Genomic DNA, 27,540 nt, shown 5'->3' with positions numbered 1-27,540 from the left:
AACCTCTTTCCTTCAGGATATGAGGCAATGTCAGCACCATGGAATCACTTGGGCTTCCTCCCCCATGGTTTCTGCTCTTTCCAGAACTATTTCTACCTGCTACCTGTTCTCCCAAAATCTGATTGCACCACTGTGTTTTTAGATACAGACACAGTCTGAAGTGATGATGTATCTGAACACATCAAAGCCAGGAATGGATTTGATCCTCAGCCCATCATCATCTCACAGCGGAGAAATGCTTGGTTATTTATTAATGGAGAGGTATATATCATCAGATCTTCTGGAGTGAACTTTAAGAAAATTATTTCCTATTTCTCACCCCATGCTTCTATGCACTTCTAGAAGAGAGTGATAGAGTTGGATCCAAGGAAAAATTTCAGTTCTTCTCTTCCTTAATGGAGATGCCACTGCCCATCATTTATATTCCCTCTTTGGAGAAACTGGCAGGTCTCATAGATTTCTTCCTTGAATCCCTTTGGAGACTTTATTGCTCCCCTTCAAAGTAAAAAAATTCCAATCTAATAATTTCATCTAGCTTTTAAAAATGTGTATGTCTGTGTGTATATAAATATATGTGTGTGCTTGTGAAACCATACTGCAAAAAAGAGACATTTAGACATTTCAACAGAGGTTCATTAAGTGAAAGGAAAACTATGCAAAGAAGTAAACACTGCATGTAAAATTGTTCGCAACAGAATTGCAGATGTTCTAGGCAAAGAGCATCAAGACATAACACTTAGGAAGTATCTAACTCTGAAGTAATGCCAGCATATAAACAAAACATAAGTTTCAGCTGTTCAAATCAACTGTTGATTACTGAATGAAAACAAGTACTTAAAGACAAGTTTAGATAACAGATTAAATTAAATAAATCAATAAATCACAAAGTACTTATTGAGTTATTCAAGACAGATATAGGATGTTACCACCCACAGGGGGAGAAAAGGGTTTTGAAGAAACCTTCTATATTAATTTATTAACTGAAAGTCCCAAGAAATGTTTGATTAAAGAAAATGATCTGCAGCCTGTGAAGCAGGCGTGCCTGTGAGTGAACATTTGGTCTTAATAACTGTAAGTGAGCAGAAAGGTTTCTCACATTGCTGTCACCGTTGTGTTTAGAAGAAATTTTCAATATTTAATACAGCTGTATCACCTACATTTTGAAGAGCTATGATACATGCTTGATGCTCAACAAAACATCACACAACAGACTGTTGTAATCAGGTCCTTGCCAGCCACACATAAAAGCAGGCTGCACACTGCAACTGGCAGCAATTAGCCTGATTAATTAGATACAGAAAGAAAATTCATCTCCCAGTGCTCCATGTGCTGTGGAAACACTTGGAATCCACTGGATGGCTGCAGCAGCAGGACTGACACTGCTGCACTGCTCTGGGGGGGCTGCAAGTGTGACAGCACTTTGAAGCTTTATCAGGGCAGGGTGCCCGCTCTGGGCTCTCACCACTGAGAGAAGAAGGTCACACCCTGAGTCAATTTGCGTTTATTTCCCTCAGCTCTAAGGAATCACACACAAAAGAAATAGAATGTATTATTTCATGGTTTCTGAAAGGAAATTGTGTGAGCCGAGCTTGTAAAACACACAGTACTTCAATCATAAAAATGCACCAAAGGAAGTGGTTAACAAGATCTTCAGGCTTAGCACGGCTCCAGAAAATGATAAGGGGACTGAACGACTATGGCTTTCTTTTCATGGGAGAACAGAAGCTCTGAGACACAATACAAGGATTTCTATCCTTCAAGGCTGCTGAGAATCAGTGACTGTAACACACACAGCCTTTTTCAGCCACCCCAAATGCAGAAAAAAGCATTACAGCCATGTGATGGTACAGTTAAGGGTCACCAGCATCAACCTTTTGTTCCACCTGGGTGAAACAATCCCATTTCTATGTAATCCTAATGTTTATTTAGTGTGCTGACAGGCACTGAGAAGGAACGGTGGAAGACACAGAGTGTGAGAGAAAACCAAAAATTTCTTCTTGTGAGAACCCTTCCTAAGAGAAGAGGTTGACACAAAGAGCTGTAACTGTAAGGGAAATATTCCACAAGCAATAAATCACTGCCTAAATTTGTTTGGTCACCAACAGTTTGATGCTCTCCCATGTTATGCAAAGGGATGGTTTAGAAATATTACTGTCTGAAAATGACATGAGCAACTTAATATGAATAAAGGCAGCATGCTATGAAAAAACATTGGATGGTTGCTCTACTAAATTTCACCACATTTAAAAATGATAATGTGTCAGAATTTGAGACTGGATAAAACCAATCTGGGTTAAAAAAATCATAATAAAGGAAATAATTATAAATTAACTTGGTCATTTAAACATGAAAGAACAACAAAATTAAAGCAGCAAGTGGCCTGAGATCCTTTTCTCTCAAACTGAACTTAAAAAGAAATTTTATTTGCAACTAATTAACCAGCAATTTATGCAAGCATCTTGTCATTCTTTGGATTATTAATGCTGTTGTAATTTAATTTACAAGCAGATTTTCTCCCTGTGTGTACACACCATAGGGTGTAGTTTCAAAGCAGTGATCAAGGTCTTATATATATCGCCCTGGCTGAACAGAAATTCCATGGTTTGGCTTCCTATTGGAGGCGTTGAAAACCCATCCCATCTGGATGGCGCCTCATGAAGTTAATCCACAACAGAGCCAAAGACAACCCAGAAGTCTTTTTTGGACTGTGCAGTGCAGTAGGAATGAAGCAGCATTGCTGACCATGTTCAGCTGTTTCTGTGCCTGTAGTTCTCCATGCAACTGGTTAGGATTTGACTTTGGTGCTCCGCTGTGCTTCAAAGAGTGTCTATGAACCACTTCTCTCCAACAAATGCTAACAATAACAACTAACAGTAAATCTTATCCTCTGAGCTTTGGCACAATTAAGGGTATTAAAGTGTCATAGGATAAGATTTTCAAAAGAACTGATGGGATATAGAAACATTAATGACTCTGAGGAACTTCTGAGAAACTCATCCTAAGCACACACATGCACTCTGTTCTTCTTTGTCATCTTTGTTTTTTAAACACAAAGCAGGGGAAGACCTGGCTCTGCAATATGCAACAGGAGACCAGGATGGGTGCCAGAACTGACACAATTTATATTTTCTGGGAGCTTAATGTCTTTGAAATCTTTGTGCCGAACCAGATTTGACTGAATTGGTCAAGGAATGCAGTATTTATTGACAGGGACAGACAGACAACCATGAGATCATATAAATCATACTTGAAAAGAACAAAACAATGAGCCAGTTTGAGAGGCAATTGTACTGAATTTTCTAAAGCCACCCTATTTACACAACTTCAGAACTCCTTCTGAAAAGCCAATATTCAATATGCAAATATTTTGCAGTACAATGGGAAAATCTAATGTGATCAGGTAGAAAATATTAAAATAATGAATGTTCAGTTTCTTCTTTTTAATTTTTTTAGACACATTGAGTGTCAGTGATGTTGACAATTACATTTTAAAACAGTTAATCAAATGATCAAAAATCACTAGAAGAATCTTAAAATTCTTAATATGATATTTTAAACAAAAAAAAAAAAGCAGAAAAGAAAAATTCAAGGGTTTCATGCACCTAGTTAAATTTTTGTCTACTTGCAATTGATACCTTTACAACTACCATTTTGCACAGAGATCCTACTGCAAATGAGATTGGTCCTGAACACTCAAGTTTCCCAGGATCTATCAGGTAAAGGACACATATGGGTTCTGAATACCGGGCTACTGGAAGCTGTGGGATTCACTTTACACTATGGAGCATCTGTTGAGTCAAATCTTGTGATTTATCAGAGCCCTGGGGAAGAGTTTTGCCTACTGAGGTTGATGAACTTTAAACAAGCTGGTGTGACCATCCAGGGAAAGAAGTGGAAGCAGATACATGAAAAGAACATGCTTGCACATAGAAACAGGACTTTGCAAACCACACAGTACATCATTTTAAACCAAAATGGGTGGGGAAAAAACTCATCCTCCTAATAATGCTATCTTCATTCATTTAATGATCAGTGTATCTCCATAAAACATGCTCCCATTTGCTCTCCTGTGTAGAGGTCATGTGTTCAATTACCATTCTTAAAATTGAACTCTTTCAATGGACAACTCCCCTGTTTTCTCCAGTGCTTGTTTTTATTTGGCAGGTGAAGTCTCTGAGCCAAGCCTGTCATTGTCCTTGCTACAATGAATGCTATTTAAATCTGCTGCTTCAATATATGTAAAGAAACACACCCTTTACCTGATGTATGCCCTCAAAGGCAACTGACCAAATTTCAGCTCATTGATTTAGTTCTGCCTGACCAAAAATCAGTACCTATTGTTCCCAAACATGTATTCATCTCACAGTATATAGCAATTGCTGGCTAAATGGCTTAGTGTTATTGATAAGGACCCATCCTGATGAGAACAAGGAGGACTGTCAGAATATGTTATAAACAATTTTTAAAAGGCTATTTTGTGCACAACTTTCAGAAATAGTTTCCAGAGCATGAGAGCAGAAGCTGGTCTGTGGATAGGCTGTCATAATCAAATCCTTAGAAAGGGATGAGAAATGAGCACATTAGTCTTGATTTATTATCACTTCATTTGTGATTTCCAGTTAATACAGATTCACAAAGCCATGCCAAAGAGATACTAAAGGCCTGATTAGGCTTTCCTAATTCAAGCAAAACCCATTCTATAAGTCCTTTTGAAGCCTTCAGGCTTCTGACAACTCTTGCAATTTTTATTGCAAACCTTGCAGTACTCAGTGTTTAACTTAACATTTCAGCTCCTGGAGTTCTACAACATGAGAATCTTTACTTTCAGTTTTAAAAGGTGATTTTTATCACCTTCATGACTGAATAGAAAAATTTGCAAATTAGACTTTTTTAAAGTGTTAAAAATAAAAGGCAAAAAGAAGGAATAACTTTACTGTATCATTTTTGCCAAATAACTTCATAAAAATTTATATTCTTAGACAAAATTAATGATTTCTGAGTCCAAGTACATACTTAGGGCTCCCTAAAAGTTAGCAACACATATTTTCATTTAACATAAGTCCTGTTCTTGCAAAAATTAAGCTGGGGGATTTGTTTCCATGCTCATAAAGGTTTGCAAAATGTTGAGGCTCCTCCCATGCAGTGTTGGGGGAGCAAAGGACCTATCCTTCAATCCTCAGGTCCCCTGCCAATGACTATGGCTTCCCCTAGGTGTCAATGGCAAAGTGTAAAGCAGATGAAACATCTCACTGACCACCCAGCTGGTGCCAATTCTGCACCAATTGCTTGACCAGGCAGCCCAGTTTCCTGATGCAGAATCTGCTGTAGCTCTGTGGTGATCCTACAGCTGTCTGAAAAGCCTGGATAAAAAAACACAGGGCAGTAAAGTGCCTCTTTCACAACTGCTGAAAATCTGCACACTTGTCAACACTGAAACAACACAATGCTGACTTCATTTCCCTTTTCCTCCTCATGATTTCCTCTTTTTTAACTTCTCCTTACCTGATACCTTTTGTTTATTCTATACGATATTGGAGGCAGGGACTCTCACTTCCTCTGTGTCTATCTACCCCGTGCTTTGCATGGAGGCTGACAACTTGAATGTTATTATAATAAAAGGGGGAGTAGGGGGAGGATTTAAGACACTAAGGAAAATCAGGCATTCACCGACTATTGACATTCAATAAGTGTTGAGTACCTTTCTCCCCTTTGAAAAATTTACATTTCCTAGTGCAATAATTAAGATGTCTGTCATCACCAAAACATCCATTGTTAAAATATTTCCAAGCTGGGAAAACCTTCATTTAGAATCTTCAGCAAAAAGCATTCCTTTCTCAGAAGCACTAAGACCTCCTTCATCTAAAATCATGCACAACAGTATTCAACATACTTTCTGGAAGTCCCATGTGGATCTTGCATCAAATATTGCTTTTGTTAATATCTGTGAGGGAGCAGAGACTCCGTCAATTAAACATTGTCGGTTTTTTAAAAGAACCTTTCCTATAAATAGAGATTTAAATGATGTTCTTTAAGTATTGCAATCTTTAATTGAATTCAATACCTCTGCAAATGGAGCAAACAATCTCTGACTGATTAGATCATTTGCCTCTATTCTATTTCAGCCATGCACTGGTTTGCAGTAATGTAAGGTTTTTTCATTAGCAATTGCTGTTCAGCTGCATATTTTCCTGAGTAACCTAATTAATGCTGGAGAGGTAACTTTTCTTCTTGTGCATTACCATATGTCAGCATAGGTGACACCATTGCAGAGGTTATATATAAGTAAAAATCAGAAATAAAATTATAAAGGACAAAAATGAAAGAGAATGAAGAAATCAAAGGTAGATTTTCTTTTTCATGAGATTTTGAGTGCCTTCATCTCCAGTGACATCAAAGTAGAAAGTGTTTACTCAGCACCCTGCAGGACTGACCCATGGGAGCCCTATTGGTCACAAGCTCAGAAATTATTACATGCAGGTAGAATAAGAACCAGGTATGAAGAGATTATGTCCCTAAGGTGATTCAGTAGCTTCCTAGGTCGTTGTTGCATGAGCAGTATAGCATCCTACAGACAAATTTCAGCTCTGACTTTGGGATGCAATCAAGCTCCAAAAATCAGATCATGGGCCTGATGGCAAACTGTTCTCCAGTGCAGCCCCTGACTAATTAAGTGCATGAAGTGACACACAGGTCATTCTACCAGGCAGGACATTCAGATATAGATGAAGCCAAGAAGGGCTCATTTATACACTCAGGATGATCCAGGTGCAGCAGTGATGTTACCATGGAATGCTTTCCTCACAAATGTTGCTTTCAGGCTCCTAAATCAGGAGTTTCCCATCAGATGCATGAAGTCCTTGCTCCAGCCAGGCTAAAAGGTGAGAGAGGCTGATCAAAACCTTCACCCTTAGGACTTGGTTTGCAGCCATGCTTTGTACCTCTGGGAGGTCCTGGGGCCTGCTGGAAGCTCCTCATGGTGGGATATCAAAGAGTTCATGGTATTTTGGCATAGCCACTTCAGCCAAAAAGGGATGAGGAAATGGCACAACTGCCTTGAGGCCACTCAGCCCCAGTGGCAGCAAGCTTCTCTAAAAAACTGAGTAGATGTTCTCATAGAGTCAATGAGGGCCATATCTTATTTCAGGCACCACAGCCTAGAAACAGAAAAGCTTTAGAAAACAATTTTGCCCTAATTGTTTTGTTTTCCCTCTTCAGAAAAATTTACACCTCACCACAGTTGTGAGGTTAAGAAAATTTTCTTCCAAAAATATCACACTGGAAAACCTCAAAAATAAAACTCTTAGTGGCTAAACATGCAAATAGTGTGCAAATTATGCTGGGGAATACTCCCAGAAACTGAGGCCAGCTGGCAAAGCAATTATACCAATAAATTCCTGCTGCCTACAGATCATGCAAGGTGACAACTGAGAATGGTCCCTGTGACATTTTTTCCTCCGAAACTCTGCCTGGGAGTAACATGAAAGAGTGGTAGAGGCCAACAGTATACTGGGAAATGGAACAGCTTAACTGTGTTTAATTTTAATTTAGTAACATTAATTTATCTCAAATTATTTCACACCGTGAGTTCTACATTTTAGAGACACATCTTCCCTTTGGTAAATTTGGTGAAGTCTCAGATTTGGTTGCTGCAAATACTGAGGTCAGACTAGTTGGATAATAGAGTGCATGATACTATTTAAAACAGAATTAAGAACAAAGAAAATGTATTGCTATTTATTAAAACTCTGTAACTCATTACAATAACTATTTGAAACTTACTGCAACTTGCAAGTCAAAATGTTTTTTTTTAAAGGCTCATTTTTAACTTAAATCTACTGCTTCAATTTTGTTAAATACCAATTTTTATGTTTACTTCACCATAGTTTTTGATCCATAGCACAAAGCATGCAAAGATACTACAGACAGAAAAGTTGAAGCGTCAAATTTGATGCCCCAATTCACTCTGTGACTTGAGGTTTTACACAGAAAACGGGCAACCTGACCTCAGCCTCTGTCTAACCTGCATGTGCTTCATTCTTGAGCAAATGAACCTTATTCAGCACACCCTGTCTCTCCGTCATGATGCTTTCTGTGTTCCTTGTCCTACTTCTGGATCTCAGGAGTGTAGCTGTCTGTCATGGCTTGGTGGCACAGTGGGCACACAAACATGTGAACCAAAAGGACATAAGAAAAGCTTTTAGCAGTGTACCTTTTTTCTCTTAGTTTGGTTGAGGGGTTTCTGTTTATTTGCTTTGTCTGGGGTTTTTTTTTTGTGTGTGTGTTTTTTTGTTTTTTGTTTTTTTTTTTTTTTTTTTGTTGGTTTGTCTTTTTTAAAGAAAGAATAAATATAAAAGAAGTTTTAGGTTTTAAAGCACAATGTCTGAGTGCTGTTACTCAAGGATATAAACAAGATGAAGGTTAATTCACTCACCACCTTTTCTCCCCTCCTTTCCCAATATTTAAATTCCCCCACATATTATACAGAGATTCTGACAAAACCTGAAAGCAACTAAATATATCACCAAATTCATGAGATGCAAATAACCTCAACAAACAGTAAACAACAGCCCATGCCTTGAAGCCTAAGTCTCCCATGGTGCAGAGTGCTCTTAATTCCCTCTGCTGCCATTGCCTCTTATGAGAAATGCTGCCAGAGAAGATGATCAGTCGTGGGACTAGAGAAAGTGCTAATTCCCTCTTTGCCAGCCTCTTGCAACTTTTTGTCTTCACACCTCCTTCCTGTTCTCTCTTAAAACTGGGTCTCTTTTCTCTATCTCATGGATAAAATCACCACTTCATTTCATTATCTCTAATTCCAGACATCCTGTATTCCTACACTGAAAGTAATCGATGTAAGCCATCAAAGGAAAAAATGGTACTTAAAAATATGCACCACTATGAAGATGGATGACAGAGCAATGTAACTCAGTACCACAACAATCTGAACTGGTAGGTTTGCCTAATTTAGAAGAAAAGCAAAGCCCTTACTTTCCCTCAAAATGCTGGTGGAACATCACACCTGTGAGACGTGTACAGTACAGAACTTTCAACAGTAACTCTTTAACGGCAACAATTTCATCTGCAGGAGGAATGCGACAAAGGGAGCCACGCTCAGGGGTGGGAAGATATTTGCAAAAGGCGAGGAAGCCAACTAACCTGACCAATGGGTTCTTTGGTCGGAGCCTTTCCTCTCCTGGCGGTGCTGGTGGCCAAGGTGGTGGTTGTTTCCATGACTGACGTGGACATCTCCGACTGCATTGCGGTGGCTGTGGACTCGGTTGTCATAGAGGAAGGCACTTCACCAACAAGTCTCACATTTCCTTCTATCATGATGTTGGCATCATTTTCTGCTGCCATATTCAGAACTTTCAAGCCATTGTAGTAAAGACCAGAGAGCTGGCCTTGGAAAGGGTGGCCACGTTCCTTGCCTCCAATTTTTATGGTTGCTTGGCTATTGAAGATTGTGAGCTGACGGCCTGTGAAGATAATATTATATACATGCAAAAATGTTGACTGTGAACGCTGTACTCTACACAAGTGATAACAGATTGTCATGGGGTGAAAAATGAGAGCAATAAACTATAAGAAAAGGATTTGACTCATAATTCATTGCTTTTTAATGAGGTGTCCATGAAATGTATAAATTTTGAGAGCGTTTGCATTTTTCTTAATTTACGACATTTTGAGATTTATATGTTTTTTGCTAAAAGGCCAATCAAATATATTTGCAAATGTGTTTGGTACTAAAGATATACCCCTCTCCCTTTTACCTGAAAGCAGTGTTAACCTTTTGGTGCGTCTCAAGAATGCCAGGTTTTCTAATTCCTTAAGATAACTTTTTCTTCAAGTCTGTCAACATTTAAAAGTTGTTTTTTTTCCTACACAATGCAGCATAGAGCCTATAGCTTTAGTACAAATGAGTTTATGCATGTATAGACATATACAAATATGTATATACACACAAAGTTTATATATATGCCATCAAGTCACTTGGTCAAGTTGAGTTTTAAAGAATTTATGCAGTAATTTGTTGCATCTCTATGTAAGTGAATATTTACATTTTTAATTAAATATTTCCTTTTTGTAGTTAAATGTTTTATTTCCCTTCAACATACACACTAAAAAGAAACACATGGTTCACACTAAGTATCTCAGAGCAGATTCAAAAATAGATGTCTGATTGGCTTTCAGCAAGGCTTTCAATTAAAATAAAAGATTTTAGATGTAAAGGCGGCTTCAGAAATGATACACATACCGATGGAGAAATCATGGCACATTTCCATTAAACAGAGAAATCCTCAGCAACAGTACCACTCTTAGTAAATAGAATAGTCACTTTAGTGACTATTTGGTTTCTGCTCACAAAAAGCATGCACACAACTTTAAGTTTTGTTTTAATTAGTGTTTGTTCCAAAATCCCCTTAGAAGGTTGCAAACGTTAAAGGGACTTCATTTTGATTGGCAATTCATATTGCCCACTATTTAAGACACCTACAGTTTAAACAAATTTTTTTTTCAGGACCATAATGAAGATATCATAACTACAGATATTTTTAGTTAATAATTTAGATGCTGGAACATGTAATATAATCTATGAATGATTTATAATTTTTGGTTAATGTTTGCTATGAGTACCTTCATAGATTGAGTTAGTGGATTATATTTAACAGTCCCTTTAACCTTAAGTTAACAGGGTAAGATTATTAAACAGCTGGTACTTCTAGAAATGTATAGAAATTATTATACAAGGTATGCAAATATTACTCTATATTTTACTTTTTAAAATTTGTTTTAATTTAGTTTTACTGAAATTTATTTTTTATGTTTATTAGTGTTACAATGAAGCACTACTTGGTTATGTTCAAATTATTTTTTATTTGAAGTTTTAATCAATGTTTTTTACCTTTGTCGAGTAGCCATTCATCAACTACTCGACCAAGTCGATATGGAATTCGCTGTCTAGCAATCGCCAGGCGCTCGTTATCATTGTTTCCTTTAAAGTTTAAAGAGACATTTCATTGGTTAAAATCTGTAAGGTCAAAGGTTAAAAGTTAATACTTAAAGCTTGAGCTACACAGTTGCCACATGATTTTTTGAAATTTGGAATTTTAAAAAGTGCTACCTAGAACATTTCATGGTTCAGACTTTTCATTCATTCATTTATTTTATTTTAGCAAACAAAATTATTCCTATGTTAATTGAAAATTAGAAATCTGCATTTGAGCTAGGTTATTAAACTTATGTTATAGACAGACCCAAAAAACAAATTTAAACATCATCGAATGGCTTTACAAAAAAATGATAGTTGACCTCAGGGTTTTGTCTTTTTTGATGTTTCTTATTAACTAGTTAAACATGTTCAGGTGAAACAGGTTTAAGTTTTCAAAAGACATCCAACCTCTCACTCCAGGTTAGTCATTTAAAGAAGAAGAACACAACTCTTAATCACCATCTAAGGCACACTTACTTCTTCTGTCTAGTAATAGTCCTGATGTAACTTATTCCTAAGCAGAAAAAATACACATTTCTTTGCTTCATTTAAATAAAATTCAGAGATTCAAATACATGATACAGAACAGACCAGGGCATTCACAGTTTGCACATTTTCTTAAGACTCCTTGACAATGTCTTGAAGGAACATCAAGGCTTTGACAAAAGTGACTTGTGGAAAGGTAGCCTGGTTCTGAAACGTGCAAGTGCTTTAAAATTTAGCAAGAGGCCATTTGTTGTGGGGCTTCATAAGTTAAGAACTAGCCAGAACCCAGCAATGCAAAGGACAAACTTGATATTTGCCAACTGTATCTATTCTCAGTCAGTGCAGAGATCTCTGACTTCTTTAAGTAAAACAGTGAGATAAAATAAGGCTAGTACAGTCAGAAAAATAGCAGATGAGGAATAATTAGTGAAACACTTTAAATATTTATTTGTAATTATAGCTTTTTGGGTTTGAGTGATATAGCTGTGATCCCTCAGAATACCACTTAGAAAAGTACTTAGGAGAATGGCAAACCTAAGTATTTCCTTCCATATATAGGCTTTTAGTGGCAGCAGTTTTAGGCCAACAATATCTTTTTCTTTCATTGCATTGGTTCATATTAGTAAAGAATCTGAGAGATAAGAAGAGCAATATGGGTAAAAAGCAGTCATTCATAAATCATGCCCAAATAAAAAGTCAATCTTATTGGCTCAGACATTCATATTTTCTTTGACTTCAAAACCCATCAAACCAACCAAGAAACCAAGTCCTGTATCTGCAGTGGAAATGTAAGCACACACTGCAATGAGCCCACATAGTGCTCAGAAAGATATGTTCTTGAGTTGGAAGTACTCTAGTGCTAACTTTCAAACAGAAATATTATCCAAATTCAGGAGATCAGTGTTCCAGTTTGTCCCAAAATAACAAGCCATAACAGGCTTGCAGGGAAGAGTCAGTACAATAGCCCCCCCACCCCCCACTGAACTGCAAATGAAACCATAGTGGTATTATGCAGATTTTTATTCTGCAGTGCTGAGAACTGCTATTTTCCATGTTTCATGCATCCCTCACTTGGTTTAGCATGGCCATCATTCACCATGCCAGAAGCTGACCTATTTGCTTTTGAGGAGATGGCCTTTTCCTGTGCCCTCCCTTCCCAATATCTAATCATATGGTTTGGGTTGGCATCATAGCAAGGGACATTTGAAGATCATCTCTTCCCACCCCCCTGCTATGAGTAAAGACACCTTTCACTAGACCAGGTTGCTCAAAGTCCATTTGACCTGACCTTGAGCCCTTCCAATGATGGAGCATCCACAACTTTGGACAACCACAGAAGGGAGTTCCACAATTTCCCTGAGTAAATATACTATGTGAACATCTAAGCGCATGTCATATTAAAAAATACATGGACATATGTGCACATGTATAAAATTTACACATTTTGTTTGCATGTACATTTATCTCTGTTCTCAGCATTTAGATATATTTTCCATAAAACAGAACTGAAACTGAACATCAAACATTTTATGGAAACTTTCCCTTTTGTACCTCTCCAAGAAAGAGAAAATTTAGAATTAAACACATCACAACACAACCACTCTGATGATTTGGGAATACAGAAAGTTTTAATTTTTTTTCCTGTTATGATCTTTAAAATTACTTCTCTTCATCCTGGCCTCCTTTTTTTTACAGCAAACTTCCTGTGACTGAATGGAAATTTGAGAAGTACCAGAAAAAAACCCATAAGAAATGTCATGTGACCAACAGAGAAACAAAAAAAAAAAAAAGTGGGGCAGAAAAAAAAGGTATAATCTACATGTTTCTCTTCTGGATTTTTATCTTCCATCAAAATATGTGTGTATATATGTGCATACCTAAGCCAGTGAGGTAACAATTTATATTTTCTGATAGTCAGTTACTTTTAACACACTTATCTTTTCAATAAGATGTTTTGACAGTTTTTATTGAGGCTTTATCACTTGAGTCACTGAATAAGTGAGAGAACATCCTATTTTTGAAAAGGTTTCCTTAACGTAGAGTAAATGAATCATGAGTTTTAGTTAGTGTTGTGTACCCTTTTTTTTTTTTCTTATCTATATTAAAAAAAAATGGGAGAGTGGGTGAAATTCTTCTGTGTCATTTATAAGAAAGGCTAAGTTGTTCAGAAGAGGTCTGTGGGCATAAAGAATGCATTAACATAATGGAAATAAGTCTCATGGATAGAGATCATCATTCACCCATCAACTTCACACACGGTTACTCACTGGATTCCTTTCATGAACAAACCCTCTCTAGTTCCCAAAAGAACCAGGAAGTTATGGCTAGGTGTTCCCAACTGCCTATATTGGGAAGGCATTAAACTGTGTTGTTTATTCACCCAGTAGGTGCAGATCAGCAATATGTGGTAAGAGAACTCCCTGCAGCCACCAAATAGGAGCCTCAGTGCTATTGCAACTCTCTGTTGTAATTCCATGACTAACATGGGATCTATCCTAGCCAAAGTCCACTCTCATTACTCTGCAGCTGTTCCAGACTATCTCTATGGTGATCCTAAAAACTCCTCTGTGACCTAACAGCATAAAGTTAATCTTGGCCAGCTTATACATCTCTTTGAATTATTTCAATAAAACATACAATACGTATGTTTTTTTGAGACTATTATAATGTGATTCTGTCAATAAATTATGTTTCATACTAGTTGTAGCAGTCCTGCACCACTGGGAGCAAAATTCAAATGAAAAGCAAGAAAATAACAATTTGATTTGTAAAGGTCACACAAAAAATAATTGCTGATTACATTAGCCTATTCCTCATCAGAAGAAAAGTGCACTGTGAAATACATCTCAATTTGACAATATTATGTTAGCTTAAATTCTTCTAGTGTATAGTATAAAAGGAAAGGTTAGAGGGAAATGGTGTGGAACTTATCTGGAATTAGCTTCAAGGAGAACACATGGATTTAGTAATGATGAAACCAGTAGACAAATAAAAAATTATACATAGAACTGAAAATAACAAAAACTCCATTAAAAGCAACAAAAGTCCTATTTACTACATAGTGAAAAACACACATAGTTTCAATCACTGCTTTTTTCCAAACATCTGGTTTGGGTCATACACTCAGCTACAACAAATCTGGATAGACCCCGTAAAACTCTATGCATTTTCCTCATCTTATAATCTCATCCCCAGTAGAGAAATCATAAATATGACAGATTGTTTTCCTCAGGAGTATGCAGTTCACGTTTTTCTACCTTCCTTTATTTATGCTTGTTTTTACCAATAGGGTGAACCACAAGGAACTTCAGTAAAAACACTTCCAAGAAGGTTAATAAATTTTTTCATGCTCTAAATAAACCTGTGGCTTTGAGATTTTATTCTGTTACCCATCTGATAGATTAAGTGCTCTGGCAGGCACCCTTTCAATCGTAATTCATAAAAAAAAAAAACAACCCTGATGTGCCTAAACTTTAATTGTAGACAGCTATGTGACTATCTAGCATTACTCTCCCAGGTTATATGGCCAAGATTTCTTTGATTAAAAAAGCTGGGTGGAAATGATTCACTCAGGATGTGTGCCATGATATTGTCTAACCTGATTGAATTCTAGATGGCTTCATTCTTCTGCCAAATACACAATATTTTGTCACAACAAGAGTGTTAATTCCATACTGGCAGAAAGGCTTCAAGGGAATAACAATAATTCCAAAGAATCAAGGTAAGCAGAGAAGAGCAGCAAAGGTCAAATCTTTGAGTCAGAGTTAAATCTTGTGTCACAACTGAGAAGAAGCAGTCCAAAAAAACTTTAATCATACCTTTATATCTATAGGTCAGCTGGGACAAACCAACTATGTGAACTTCACTAATATGTATTTTATCCCTCCTGATTTATTATATTGTCAGGGCTGGAGTGTAATTCTATTTTGTGCTCTGAAATAAAGGTGTCAGTTATTGATGTGAAATAGCAGCATCCTTGAAAGGGAATAAGTAAGAAGGTTGAAAATCGTGAGTCTGTGAAGAGCAAACTAGACTAAAGAGTATTTTCTTTGAAACAAGCCCTTTAACAGAATACAAATTCACATTGTTAGTCCCAGCAATCTGTTAGGGAAATAAATAACAAAGTGATGAAACCAAGGTCTGTCTCCATTTATAAACAACCCTCTCTCCCTAGTTTTGTTCATCATGATCTTGACAATGCTCCTTCTGAATCATGACTCCCTTGACATCTGCCAGAGGAAGGCAGAGACCCACATCACTCCTCCAGATGCAGTTAGGGATGAAATCTGACTGAAATGTCAATTGCATGGCATGAGAGGAAGCCACAGCAGCTCAGGGTGGGATACAGGGGAAGGCAAACAGTCCACAAACAGTCTCACATAGCCAGGAAATGAAATCACAATCTCAGTAATGTCCCATACTAAAGTTCTTTCATACCATCTATATCCATTATTGTGCTCACATTCCTGAGACTGGGTTGCACAGGGTAGAGAAGAGGTCCAAGTTCACCTCAGGAAGTCACTGTGTCAGGGACACTACTCTGACCTCTGTTTTTGCTGAGTGCTCACAGACTTGTCTAGCCAGTGTTTGATCCAGCAGTGAGCTCTGGATGGATTAGATGAAGGTGTATATCCTTTTCTGCTGCTGAAAGATGTCAGCTCTCCTTGTCACAGTGTGTGGGGAGAGACACAGGAGGATGCAGTGGTCAATCTTTAAGATGTTGTATGAGGAGTTATGTACCCAGAAGGCTGACTGGGGCCTCCTACAGTGCTTGAAGGGAAAGTAGACACAGAGCTGGAGAATGTGAACATTTTGAACAAACCTTACCGCCAGCTCAGTGAGAAGATAAAAGTGAAAAGAAGCTCTTAAATTAGAGAAAGAACCTGTAGCAAATAAGTAAGATTGCAGCTTTTTAACACCTTACCTTCTCAAGAAAATTTAACCTGGAAAGAGAGAAATCACCATGAAGTACAGCTCCTCTAAACTTCGAAGTGCCAAGCCTGGCAAGTTTATACTAAATGATCATAATAATATGACCCTTTACACCCTATAGGAACTCCCAAATTCCTTACAATGAATATTAAACATCCAAAGAGACTACATGCCCACAGAATGACTGACAGCAGTTTTCACAGAAGAGTAAAATCTCTCACTAGGGGCTTATAATGCTGCTAAGAACAAAGTAAAACTTAGGTTTCCCTTTAAGAATATGATTACCACATCTATTGAAAGATGTTCATCATACAGATAGATGAATATTCACCTCTAAGCTCCCTATTTCATGCTTGCAAATTAAACAAAACAAATAATATTTTTACAACTTTCAACAGGATTAAACTGTGAACCTTCACTAATGTCTCAGGGGGAGAAGAACCTTTAAATCAACTACCTTCTCCCCTGTTTTTGTTTTAGATTATTTTCCACTGGATTAATTACTAAATAAATGAAGAGTGTGCTCTTCCTGACTCTCACTTCTTCACTACAATGCAGTGTCTCAGTTTGTACATCATTGGATGACTTATTTTGAGAAATTGGTGTATCAAAAACAAGCAAGAGAAGATGAAAAGCAACAAGAAGCAGATAAGAAAACAAGAATTGCCTGATAAATTAAAGGTCATATTTTGTTATCTGGAGTTTTACAAAGATCCTTTGTACTGGCTGTGTAGTATTAAAGGAGCTAATATTATAGGGCTGCTGCTAAAATAGGCAGGACAATTGATAGGAATCATTGAAGAGGAATGAGTTGTTGTAAGTATGGTACCATGTCTCACATTAGAGTGACATTTTGTAGTTCTCCAAGGTAAAAGGACTCTGAACTGTTTCTAAATCATAATGTCACAGCATTTAAGGTTACCTTTTCTATACGAATTTAACCAAAAATTGATTCTAAGCAGTTTCTTATTCCATAGATTTTCAACAAGTGAAAAATGGACAATGTTTTAAGCCTATTGCATTGAAAATTAGTAGCTCTGAGATAGAAGCAACTGAAGGTGTTCTACTGACTTTTTCCCAGGTAGCCATCCGGATGATCTTCATTTCATGCTAGAAAAGAGGTACTACATAGAATGTCTCTTGACAGAAACAATACATTACATAAATGAACAATGGCAAATGCGAAACACTGTGCTCAGCTCTCATTTTAAATTCCCACTGGGCTGTAACTCCATGAATATCCAGTATTCAGGTAAAAGCCATCAATAAGAAAAGACTTATTAACTGTGTGGTAAGTCTCCTAATTAAGTTTAATCACCACATAAATTCTGAGATCAGAATAAGGACAAGCTGCCAAAAGGTCATTGCTCATATCCTTGCATTTTATTGTAGCCAGTGAAAGTCTTTGGAAAAATCTATTTTTCCCATAAGTTATTTGTGGACAATTTGAAACATGAAAAGTTATCTGAAACAATTGGAAAAATCTTCTGGAGTTAAATCCTGCTCTTGGTTATGTGGTTGATAAGAGAAAATAGAGTATTGGCCTTCAGTTGTGATCTCCAAGTCTGCTGCAATTGGACTGCTTTAGCAGACTGTTCAGGGGCAGTGCAGGGTACAGATAAAGTCATGCTCATTACATGACCAGATTCATAAACACTGTGTGAAATCCAAAGCACTCAGCATCATCCTTCATCAACAGCACATAAACTAACTTCACTGCAGCTGTAATTTTTAAAGACATTGATTTCATGTTCTTTCAAAAAAGATGCTGGAGTTAACCCCTATGGCCCAAAGTCCTGAGACATACAGGTGTTTTACTGCATCTGTCCAGGCTGTATCAGCTAGTTCTCCTAGGAAAAAGCATAATTACATACAAGCCAATAGGAAGAAAACAGATGTCATAATTTGGACCAGATTTTGCCAAGCAGAAAAAACCCAAATGTGTCCATATAGACAGAAAATGGCATATAAGAGATAAAAATCTGTTCTGTGTCAGCAGTGCAGGCAAAAAAGAAAAAAAAAAAAAGAAAAACCTAGCCCTTGGCCAAAGCAAGCTCGAGATTTTCAGTTCTGTCTAAAAGTGGCATTTCAATTTGTGTATTTAAACCTTGCAGATATTTTACTATAAAAGAATAATCTATTTCAAATTGAAAGGTTTAAACTTGCACATATAATGCTTTTGGCAAGACACAGAAACAGAAACTGTAAATAATAGAAACAGATGCTCACTGAGATAAAAGCAGAGTAATGCTTTAGGTCTGCAGAACTACAATAGGACGACCACCATGGAAAAGCATAATGGCTGTGAGTAGACTCCCAGAAGTTTAATCTTATCTGTTAAAAAATTAAATAATCTGATTTCCTATTTATAGTTTTTTTATCACTAATAATTCCCCTGTAACCTAAGATATGTTCCATATAATTTTAACTTTTTATAAAATGCAGCTCATTTTCTAATAATATGCAACACACTTCCAGTTAGCTAAGGTTTTTCCCCTTGTGTTTGATTATGTTTTATTTATATATATATATATATATATGTTTGGGTTTTTTTTTTTTTTTTCTGCAGTAGAGCCTAAAATACTAAGAATTGTTGTGAAACATTTGATTTTGTTTTGAGATGGCAATTTTGAAGAGAATCGAAAAGTTCAGTGCTCAGATACTCTAAATTTCTATATTCAAAACTCTTCTATATTTTCTTTCTTGTATGGTTTAGGAGATTCTCAGTTAAGGGAAAGTCTGGTTACCATAACACATTTATCACTCTCCTGATATCTCTGCTTTGTGACTTCTCATACTCACTGTTTAAAAATGGGACAAAGACCCTGGCTGCTGGGTAAAGATGCTGTGTGGGGAATAGGCAGGAGAAGGGTTGCCAGAGTTGGCACAAACCACATCCATGGGAAGTCCATTTCAGTGCATCCTTTTCCTCAAATTCCATGAAGACACACTGAGCATCGAGCACGGAAGCAATTCTCTGGTGCCTTCCTAAAGCATGGCCTGAAGATATCTTTGAACAGATCTCTCCTGGGATGTTTTCAGATGACAGATGGTGTCAAGGAAGCCTTGGGCCTCCAGAAGAAAAAGCCAGTGACTCCAAAGCCAGTCTGAACACGTGTGGATCCTGCACCAGCTAAACCAAGACATACCTGTGCTTTAAGCCCTTGCCCAGGACACACTTTCATATGAGGAGCTGCTCTGTTTTAAAAGCTAACAAAACCATGTGTTGGATAGGCAGTGCAAAGCTGGCAGCTAACTTTAATGTAGGTCTAAATTTATTGGCTTGATTTTCAGAGCAAATCTGAGCTGAAACACCAAAATGAAGAAACAATCACTATTGACCTACTTAAGCATATATGAATTTGCAAGGAAATAGATTATCACTATTCAGCTGTCAATATGTTTAATTTTTCATTTTGTTTTACAAAAATCCTTTGGCTGATGCAATATCCACAGTGTAGACCTGAATTTTACTTTGAAACATTTATGAAATGTTAAATGGGAAAAAGATCAACTTTAGAAAGAAAATAACTCTGCTAGCACAATTTACACATCTACTTTTTCTCAGGGAACTGCTTGACCTTTTAAAAACATACTGAAATCTGCCATGTTGAAATTAAATAAGGCTATTATCATCTTTCCAGCTTTATGAACTCTTCTAACTTCTCTAACACGAAGCACTAATGCATTATTAAATATAATGTATTATGCTATTTAAATTATTTTTATTTCTAAATGATGGTACTGAGCAAAGTGAAGTATTAAATAAGCATCTAATTCAAAGCAGATAATACACTAACAGCTAAAATGGGCAGATGAGTTACTAGTAAAATATTAATACATTCCAGTTTAATAAGCATATTTCAAGACAAAATTTAGGCCTCTGAGCAGGAAGGACTACATCAGTCCATCAATCTACTGTTCATCATCACCCATTAAAGTACTGGCATGGACTCAATAGATTCCATGGGAAAAGGAAGGTGCCTCCTGTCCTTGCTTTTATTCTTATGTTCACAGGTTTGCCACTGCTTCTAAAGCAGAACACTAAAACTTAGAAAGTATGAGGCTGAAGTATATTCAATTAACACTAAAATATGTCTAACTGGCAGGGTGGGTTGTTACCACCAATAAAGTACAAGGCTAAAACGGGATTTTGACAAGGATTGGAGCAACATCCCATTTTGATTTCTGCACAGAACACCCATGGTGCTTGCCTCCACAGAGCTATGACAGATAAGGGAAGTGTACAGGCAGCAGATTATTTTTGACACACTCCTGCAGCATGGCTCATCTCTCCAGCTCAGCTGGAAAAGCTGCATGCAGGCTTACCCTGTGGAATGCTCTTTAACTAAAGTTAGCTAGTGCAAAAATTACATGCAACAAACTGTGAGCTATCAAATAAAATGGATAAGCAAGCAGTTAACTAAAAATCATTCCTTACAGGAATTTATCAGGATTTATGGATGTATAAATATACAAAGCTGGGAAAGAGAAAGATAAATGTTTTATTAGGATTTAAGTAATATTTCCAGTATTCTCTTTTGCAAGTATATTCTCACTTTGATGCAATAGAACTGACATATTTAAGGCATGATCTAGCTTTTGATTAGAACAGTAATGTTTCTGGATATAGAAATAATACTTGGAAACTTTTATTTTTTTTCCTACTTAGATTTTAATTCCTAGAAAGTTATTGCTATATCTGCATTATGAATGCAGTGGTGCCATAGCATTACTCTTATATTGATAACACACTCCTAAGACACAGGACTAATGTCAACTGCACACCAAAGGATATGACTAAAGTAGTTGTTCAGCCATGAAACTGTTCTTTGGTTAATTAATAACCAGCTCAATGAGGATTTTCAGGGAACCACCTTCTCCTGATGTGATGACACACCATGAGGTAAATCTCTCAGAGGTGAATACCAAGGCTCGCTGTTGAAATTCTGTGCTCCTTTCTTCCATGAATTTCTTAGCTCTGATTACAGCTTTCTAGGAACAGCTAAAGAGCACCGTAAGCATCTACTGTTTTTTTTTCCTCCTGAAAGCACTTAGACTGTAATCAAGTCACTGCATAGTTTTCTTTTTGACAGTATAAAATCACTTAAGATTGTGCCTCTCCGGGGTTCTTATTATGCACACACCAATTTGTTTTCTTCCATAGAACCACAGACCTCCAGTACAGACTTTGATACCTGTTCCAGAGCTTGTTTCAAAGTGCTGCAAAAGGTGGTAAAATCCTCCCCAATTCTTAATGCTTTAGCCATTTGTGTCCACAAAGCCATTTCCATAAACTCCTTTTTCACAGCCTTGTGTTATGCTTCATGTGGAGAAACCTGGAAGATGAGACCACCCACAAGAGTCTTCTTGGAATTCTACTTCTCCAGGACACTATCCACATTGCCATAAGCTTTTTAGAGCAGTAGAGATACCCAGTGGCTGAGGGAAGTTCCAGTCAGTGAGTGCCCCTCACTAGAACCATCAGTTTCATGCAGTACTGAGCTTATTACCTCAGGCTGACTAATGAAAAATTAACTATATTCACTGCTCACCACTTGGATGAGGAATATCCACTAACTTTGGGATTGGAAATGAGATGTGTGGCTTTGATTTGCAGGCTCCCCAAAGTTACTGCCACACTGTCCTCTGCAGTGTTGCTCCTCTCTGATTGTAATTTGGCTCTTAGAGGATGATTTTTACACACAGGATGCCCATGAACACCAGAGAACTTAATAAAAGGGGAGGAGGAATGCTGAAACTGAGTTTGAAACCTCTCTGCCCAAATCCTTCATGTGTACCATAGCCTACCACAGCTTTCTGGAACTGATAGTGCAGCTATAACTGAGTCTGCAGTTTAGTTCAGACAGAAACTCACTTGAATTTACATGAGAGAAGTTCTAGTACTAGGACCTTAAAGTGAGATGCTAAAGAATCCTTTAGTTAAAAATTGCTATGAGGCAATTACCATGCTCTGAAAATGAAAATATGCTTTCAAGGTTGAGCCCTGTACCCAGCTACAGTTATATCTTGAGCACCATTTGTTCTTTTACAAAGGATGCATTTATTATTTTCTCCCTATTATGTAAACTGTAATTTAAAAAATTTAAACCTCTCCTCTATTAATGCCCATCAGATCTGTAAAATAGGAAAATCAGAATTGTCTTTATATATACTTAACCTTAGTGATAGTGTGTTTCATTCATTTTTTAATGTCCACTATACCCAGTGCTGCACCAGAAAAGCCATTTAATGCCTTAGAAATAGTTTAGTGAGGAAAATAAACCATTCAGATCTCAATTAAACCAATTTGTAGAAGCATAATTTCACTGCCTTTAATTCAGTTAACTTCTGCATTAAGAAGCTGAAATTAGGATGCCCTTTACAATGTTTTGTGCTTCTGATACACCGAGAGATATTCAATTTCTGCTTCAAATTTATTTGAAATTCTGTATACTACACAATCTGCCTCTTGTGAAGCTCTTAAGATTTCTAGGTCATATAAATCATACAAGGTTTTCTTTTTTGACAGGTAGGATAGACTGGAAAAAAAAAAACAACTATCCTCTGGCTTGGCTATACCTTGCTAGGGTCAAGGTAGCTCTTTGAACACTCCTGGAACACTCTGAATTTAGTTGTATATACATGATATAACACAACAGTAGAATTTGTTGCAACTAAGGTGCCATTAATCTCAAACCAAAAGTATTAAAGAAAAGAAATATTTTGACAGTGTAGATGCTGCAGTTGGAAGATGATTTTTGTTTGTTTGTTTGATTTTTAAATAACAGGGCTTAAAACTGAAGAAATCTAATCACACCACAGGAGGAAGAGATGGGTGTACATCTTCTCTCTCATGTTCACAGGGCACAGAGAGTCTAAAAAATGTACATGCTTATATGTTCCAGACAGCAATGATTTGCATCCTTCTGGATGCTTGCTTAATGCAGTTTGCTCTCTGGAAAATATATCCAGGACAGAGCAAGTTGCTGTTTTCCCTGCTGCAGTATGAATTATAGTGACTATTTCTGAATTAGTTAGTTTAATGGAAGTTCTTATCCTGCAGACATAAAGTATTATACTGCTGTCACACCTCATGCCACCAGTAAAATATACTGGGGACACATCCACGAATGTGCCCCAAATAAAAAAATACCTCATCTTCCAAGAGCACCTAAAACACAGTAGCACTGCAGAGAAATTAATTTTGTTTTCCATATGATAGATTGTCTGGTTGGAAGGCTCAACACCACATTGATTTTTCCTGTCCTGAGAAAGGCTCCCACTGCAGACTGACTCCAGGCTTGCCCCAGAAGATAATGGAAATAGAGTGCATTGCAGAAGAAGCACACAGCATTGTACTCTGCTCTTGCATGCTCAACCAGCTACTGGGAGCTTCAGTGGGAGCCTTAGAGCTGACGCATGTGTGTGCTCATCCAGTGAGGCATCTCAGGACAGGGGCACTGGCACAAAGGTACCAACATCAATGTTGCACAGAAATCATTTCACTGGTGTGAATTATTGGTTTGGGTTTGGCTCAGCGAGTGACACATTATATAAAGTCCTGTGTAATAAGATTCAAACACACTGGGGAATGGAAGGAGAGAGAAACAAAGAAATCTGTTCAAATCTCTGCACTGACAACATGGTCCTGCCCCTGGGAAAGAAAAGAAGAATGAAGAATTTCTTTTAAATCATTCATGCCATCAGAGATACAAGCATTATATTGGTAAGGAGACTATGCAGCTAAAATTCCTTGGGGAAGAGTTTGAGTAAATTGTCCTCTTCTTAACTGACAAGATGTTAATCCTCCATTTCTAACGTACCCCACTAGATTAGGTAAGTATGGATCTGCAGGTGACACAGAACACTTATGCCAAGACAAATAAAAGTCTGTAAAAAACCTCTAAGTATTGGCAATATCTCATCTTTTGTGATCTGACTTTTGGGAATTGTTAATAGATAAGGGCTTTCCTGAATCGGTGAAAGGGACCAACTGCGACAGATTTGCCATGTCTCATTCTTAGGTCTGTTTTCATTCCCATTTTATTCCTCTAACTTAAATCCCTGGAGCTTGTAGACTTCAGAAATTCCATTTCCATATCACCCTGTACCTAATTATGGTAAGCAGGCATTGGCCCATCCTCTGCCAAAAAAACATGAAAAGAGCATATTCTCTGTTTCTTTCAGTATTTTAAAAACACATTTCTGAATCACTGCTCATTTGACATTTTCTTTCTCCTTCCATTGTGCCACCTTGCCATATCTAACTGAAAGGTGTTATACCTTCTGTGATCAAGTAATGACAACTGTGCCACACGTTTTATCAAGATCTGAATTTAATTACAGGATCTAAAAAGCCTAAGAAGGAATAAGCCTTTGTATTCCACTATTTCACCAGGATATCCGAGATGAAAAATAAAGGGGGAAAAATCTGTCTGCAGACTCAGAGAAGCATTATTATATTGCATTATCTGACAGCAAGACCTGATAAGCTGTCAAATTAAAAAGCTGATTTGGGAAATTTTGCTGCTACCACTTTTTGAAAAGAGACTTACTGCAGTGCTTTGTTTGGGTATCACCTAGGTTCTTTATTTAAAGACAGCAGCAGGATAGAACAATTTCATAATCTCTCAAAGGGCAGAAGTGCTTTTTTTAAAGCAAAAAAAAAAAATTCCTTGACTTTGAGTAAGCTGCAACTGAAGCTCACCCAAAGAGAATGGGAAAATAAATTTCCATTTTTGTTAACATCAATCTTTCACATTGACAATAAAATTATACTGAATGTGAGACCTGGGTGCATGCTGACATACATTTAATCATAACCAAAGAGCAGTCAGAGCTGTATGAAATGAGAAAAACATGCAAGAAATCAGTTGTGCAATTACAAAGGCAAGGTAGCACACTGGCCTAGTTACATCCATCACTTAACTGCTGGTTTGTGTCTCAGTAACTTAGATGAATTTTTCATGTATTTTGATTCCTGCTTCCAGAATAGTTTCTTCCATTTTATTCCAGAGAACTTACTGAATTGAGTTTTAAATAACTCCTTGTCATATTTTTAGTTCTTCATGCCATTATTGTACACTCTGTATATAATGCCTTATTTTATTAATATTATAACTGGACATCATAACATGAATATAGGTAGATATCTGCTTCCTACAATAGGAAATTCTCATTGAGGATTTTGTTCAGACAAAACCAACAAAAAAAACCACAATTTTATCTTTGCTTTGACTAAGTATTGGAGACATCATAGAAAAGTTAACTGTAGGAAATATTTTTTGATTGAGTGATCAGGAGTTGACTTAAATGAATATGAGGACAACTAAAAATAAGCCTGTAAATCAGATTCTTGATTTAAAAAGAACAAAATTTGATAACACGAAGGAAATCAGATTATGCAATCAGTGTAAGGGGCTGGATTCAGCCAGGAACAACACTTGGAAATTCTATAAAGTATTGAAATGATAATTTTTTTTTTTCCAGTTTGCACCTGCAAGGCTAAAATATAGCAGGGGAGACCTGCCAGACTGAACAACTACACTACCACAGGCTATGTTGCAGGAGGTTAAAACCACAGACTTGCTCAGTAAAAAAAACAGGGCCTTCCAGAATTAAAAAAATAAATACTCAAAAAAAGTTGCCAGAATTTAAGCCCAAAGAATCTCCCAAAGAAAGCAAACTCAATTCAAAAGCCAGAGATTCTAAAGTGCTATAAACAAAAAGAGATCATAGAGTCAAGGAGAATTACTTTATAGGAAAGCTAATGGTGATCCAAGGGAGTAGAAATAATTGACTAACAGGAATGTCTTTTATACAGATCTCCACAGCTCTGAAAAGAGCAATGTACATATTCTCGCTGAACTTGCATGGCCAGAAAGTGAGAAAGATGGTCTATATCCCAGAACTTAAAAAAAAGAAGCCAGGAGTTTTTAAATCCAGGCATCCAATGAGATGTGTTATTTCTTGTAGAAGAGAATAGACAATGTAGTAGCTTTATATAAGAAGAATTTTAAAACTACCCAGTTAAGCATTTAGCCATACAAGCTTCTTTAGAACAAATTTTAAAAGAAATAATTAAAGACATGAAAGCAATTGGAAAATGAGATAAAATGCAAAACTTTACCAAATCATGTTAGGCTAGTTTAACAGCTGTATTCAACAAGCTAACTAATTTTCTAGATGAAGGAAATGAAGTATATCTAATTTTCTGGATTTCAGTAAAGCATTTGATAGGATGTCATGTAGCAAATAATGGATTAACTCTAGAAAAAATACAGGAGTGAAAAGCGTATGGTAAAAAGCTGTATAAAAAAAGAAAAAACAAAGAATAGCATCAAACAAGGGTTTATTCTCTCCTCCTTCCTCTGTCTCATGTGAGACTGATATCCTGCTGCTGTAGCTATTGACAGGTTCTGAATTCAAGGGCTGCTTTTCTTGCATCACACTCGAGGCTCCCATCTTCCTTCCAGGAACCAGCCCTGGAGTTGTCTCCTCCCTGCAACTCCCACTTCATTCAGGTTCTTCTTTAGCTTCTTAGTGAATCATTCCCACAGATGATAAACAGTCCTTGCTTATCACATTCAGAACTGCCAATGTGTCAACTGTACCATATTCTGGCCCTTATGTTCCCCGCTAAATTAACTATATTTGAAAAATAAAAAGGCTCAAGACATAGTAGGAGGGTCATATGTACCAAGCTCTCCATGTATTTTGGGGAACTGATGCCATCTAGTTGAATGAGTGGAAGATCTGCGTGTGTTTTAGTCACAGAAACATGATAAACTCAATGCTGAGTTCTATATGGAGTTAACAAGAGGAATATCACATTGAATCCCAAATTGCATTAGACTGTGCCATAGGAGCTAACCACAGAAGCCACTCCAGATACAACTGCAAGGAAAATCAATGGTTTTCTCCCAGAAAAAACTACCTCAGTGAAACTCCTAAGAAAGTACCCAAGCAGAGTTCTGCAATAAATCATCTTTTGTATTTTCGTCACTGATCTCAGTATAAAGTGCCATCCACACAATGAAATCCGTAGATGACATGAAAGTAGATGTGGTGGTAATGCTGAAGAGGCTGCAGATACCAGTCAAGAGGAACAGAGCCCTTCTGAATTAACA

The 27,540-nt window shown here is 37.0% G+C and overlaps 1 protein-coding gene across 20 annotated transcripts in view; it reads right to left on the bottom strand.

Moving 5' to 3' along the window:
• The window catches only part of NRXN1 (neurexin 1), a 676,327-nt gene that overhangs the window by 83,888 nt on the left and 564,899 nt on the right, over nt 1-27,540 (bottom strand). For 18 of the 20 annotated variants that reach the window (XM_077781934.2, XM_085577079.1, XM_085577083.1 and 15 more), the window contains 2 exons: nt 10,904-10,993; nt 9,157-9,476 (listed from right to left, as the gene is read on the bottom strand). In XM_077781934.2, the coding sequence (XP_077638060.1) occupies nt 9,157-9,476; nt 10,904-10,993 (410 nt within the window). The remainder of the gene's footprint in view (nt 1-9,156; nt 9,477-10,903; nt 10,994-27,540) is intronic. The other 2 variants (XM_085577093.1, XM_085577095.1) reach the window with 1 other exon arrangement.

Source organism: Lonchura striata, chromosome 3 (genome assembly GCF_050655825.1).
Source record: "Lonchura striata isolate lonStrDom1 chromosome 3, ASM5065582v1, whole genome shotgun sequence".
Taxonomy (NCBI): Eukaryota; Metazoa; Chordata; class Aves; order Passeriformes; family Estrildidae; genus Lonchura; species Lonchura striata.
This window is presented reverse-complemented; position numbering and strand designations above follow the sequence as displayed.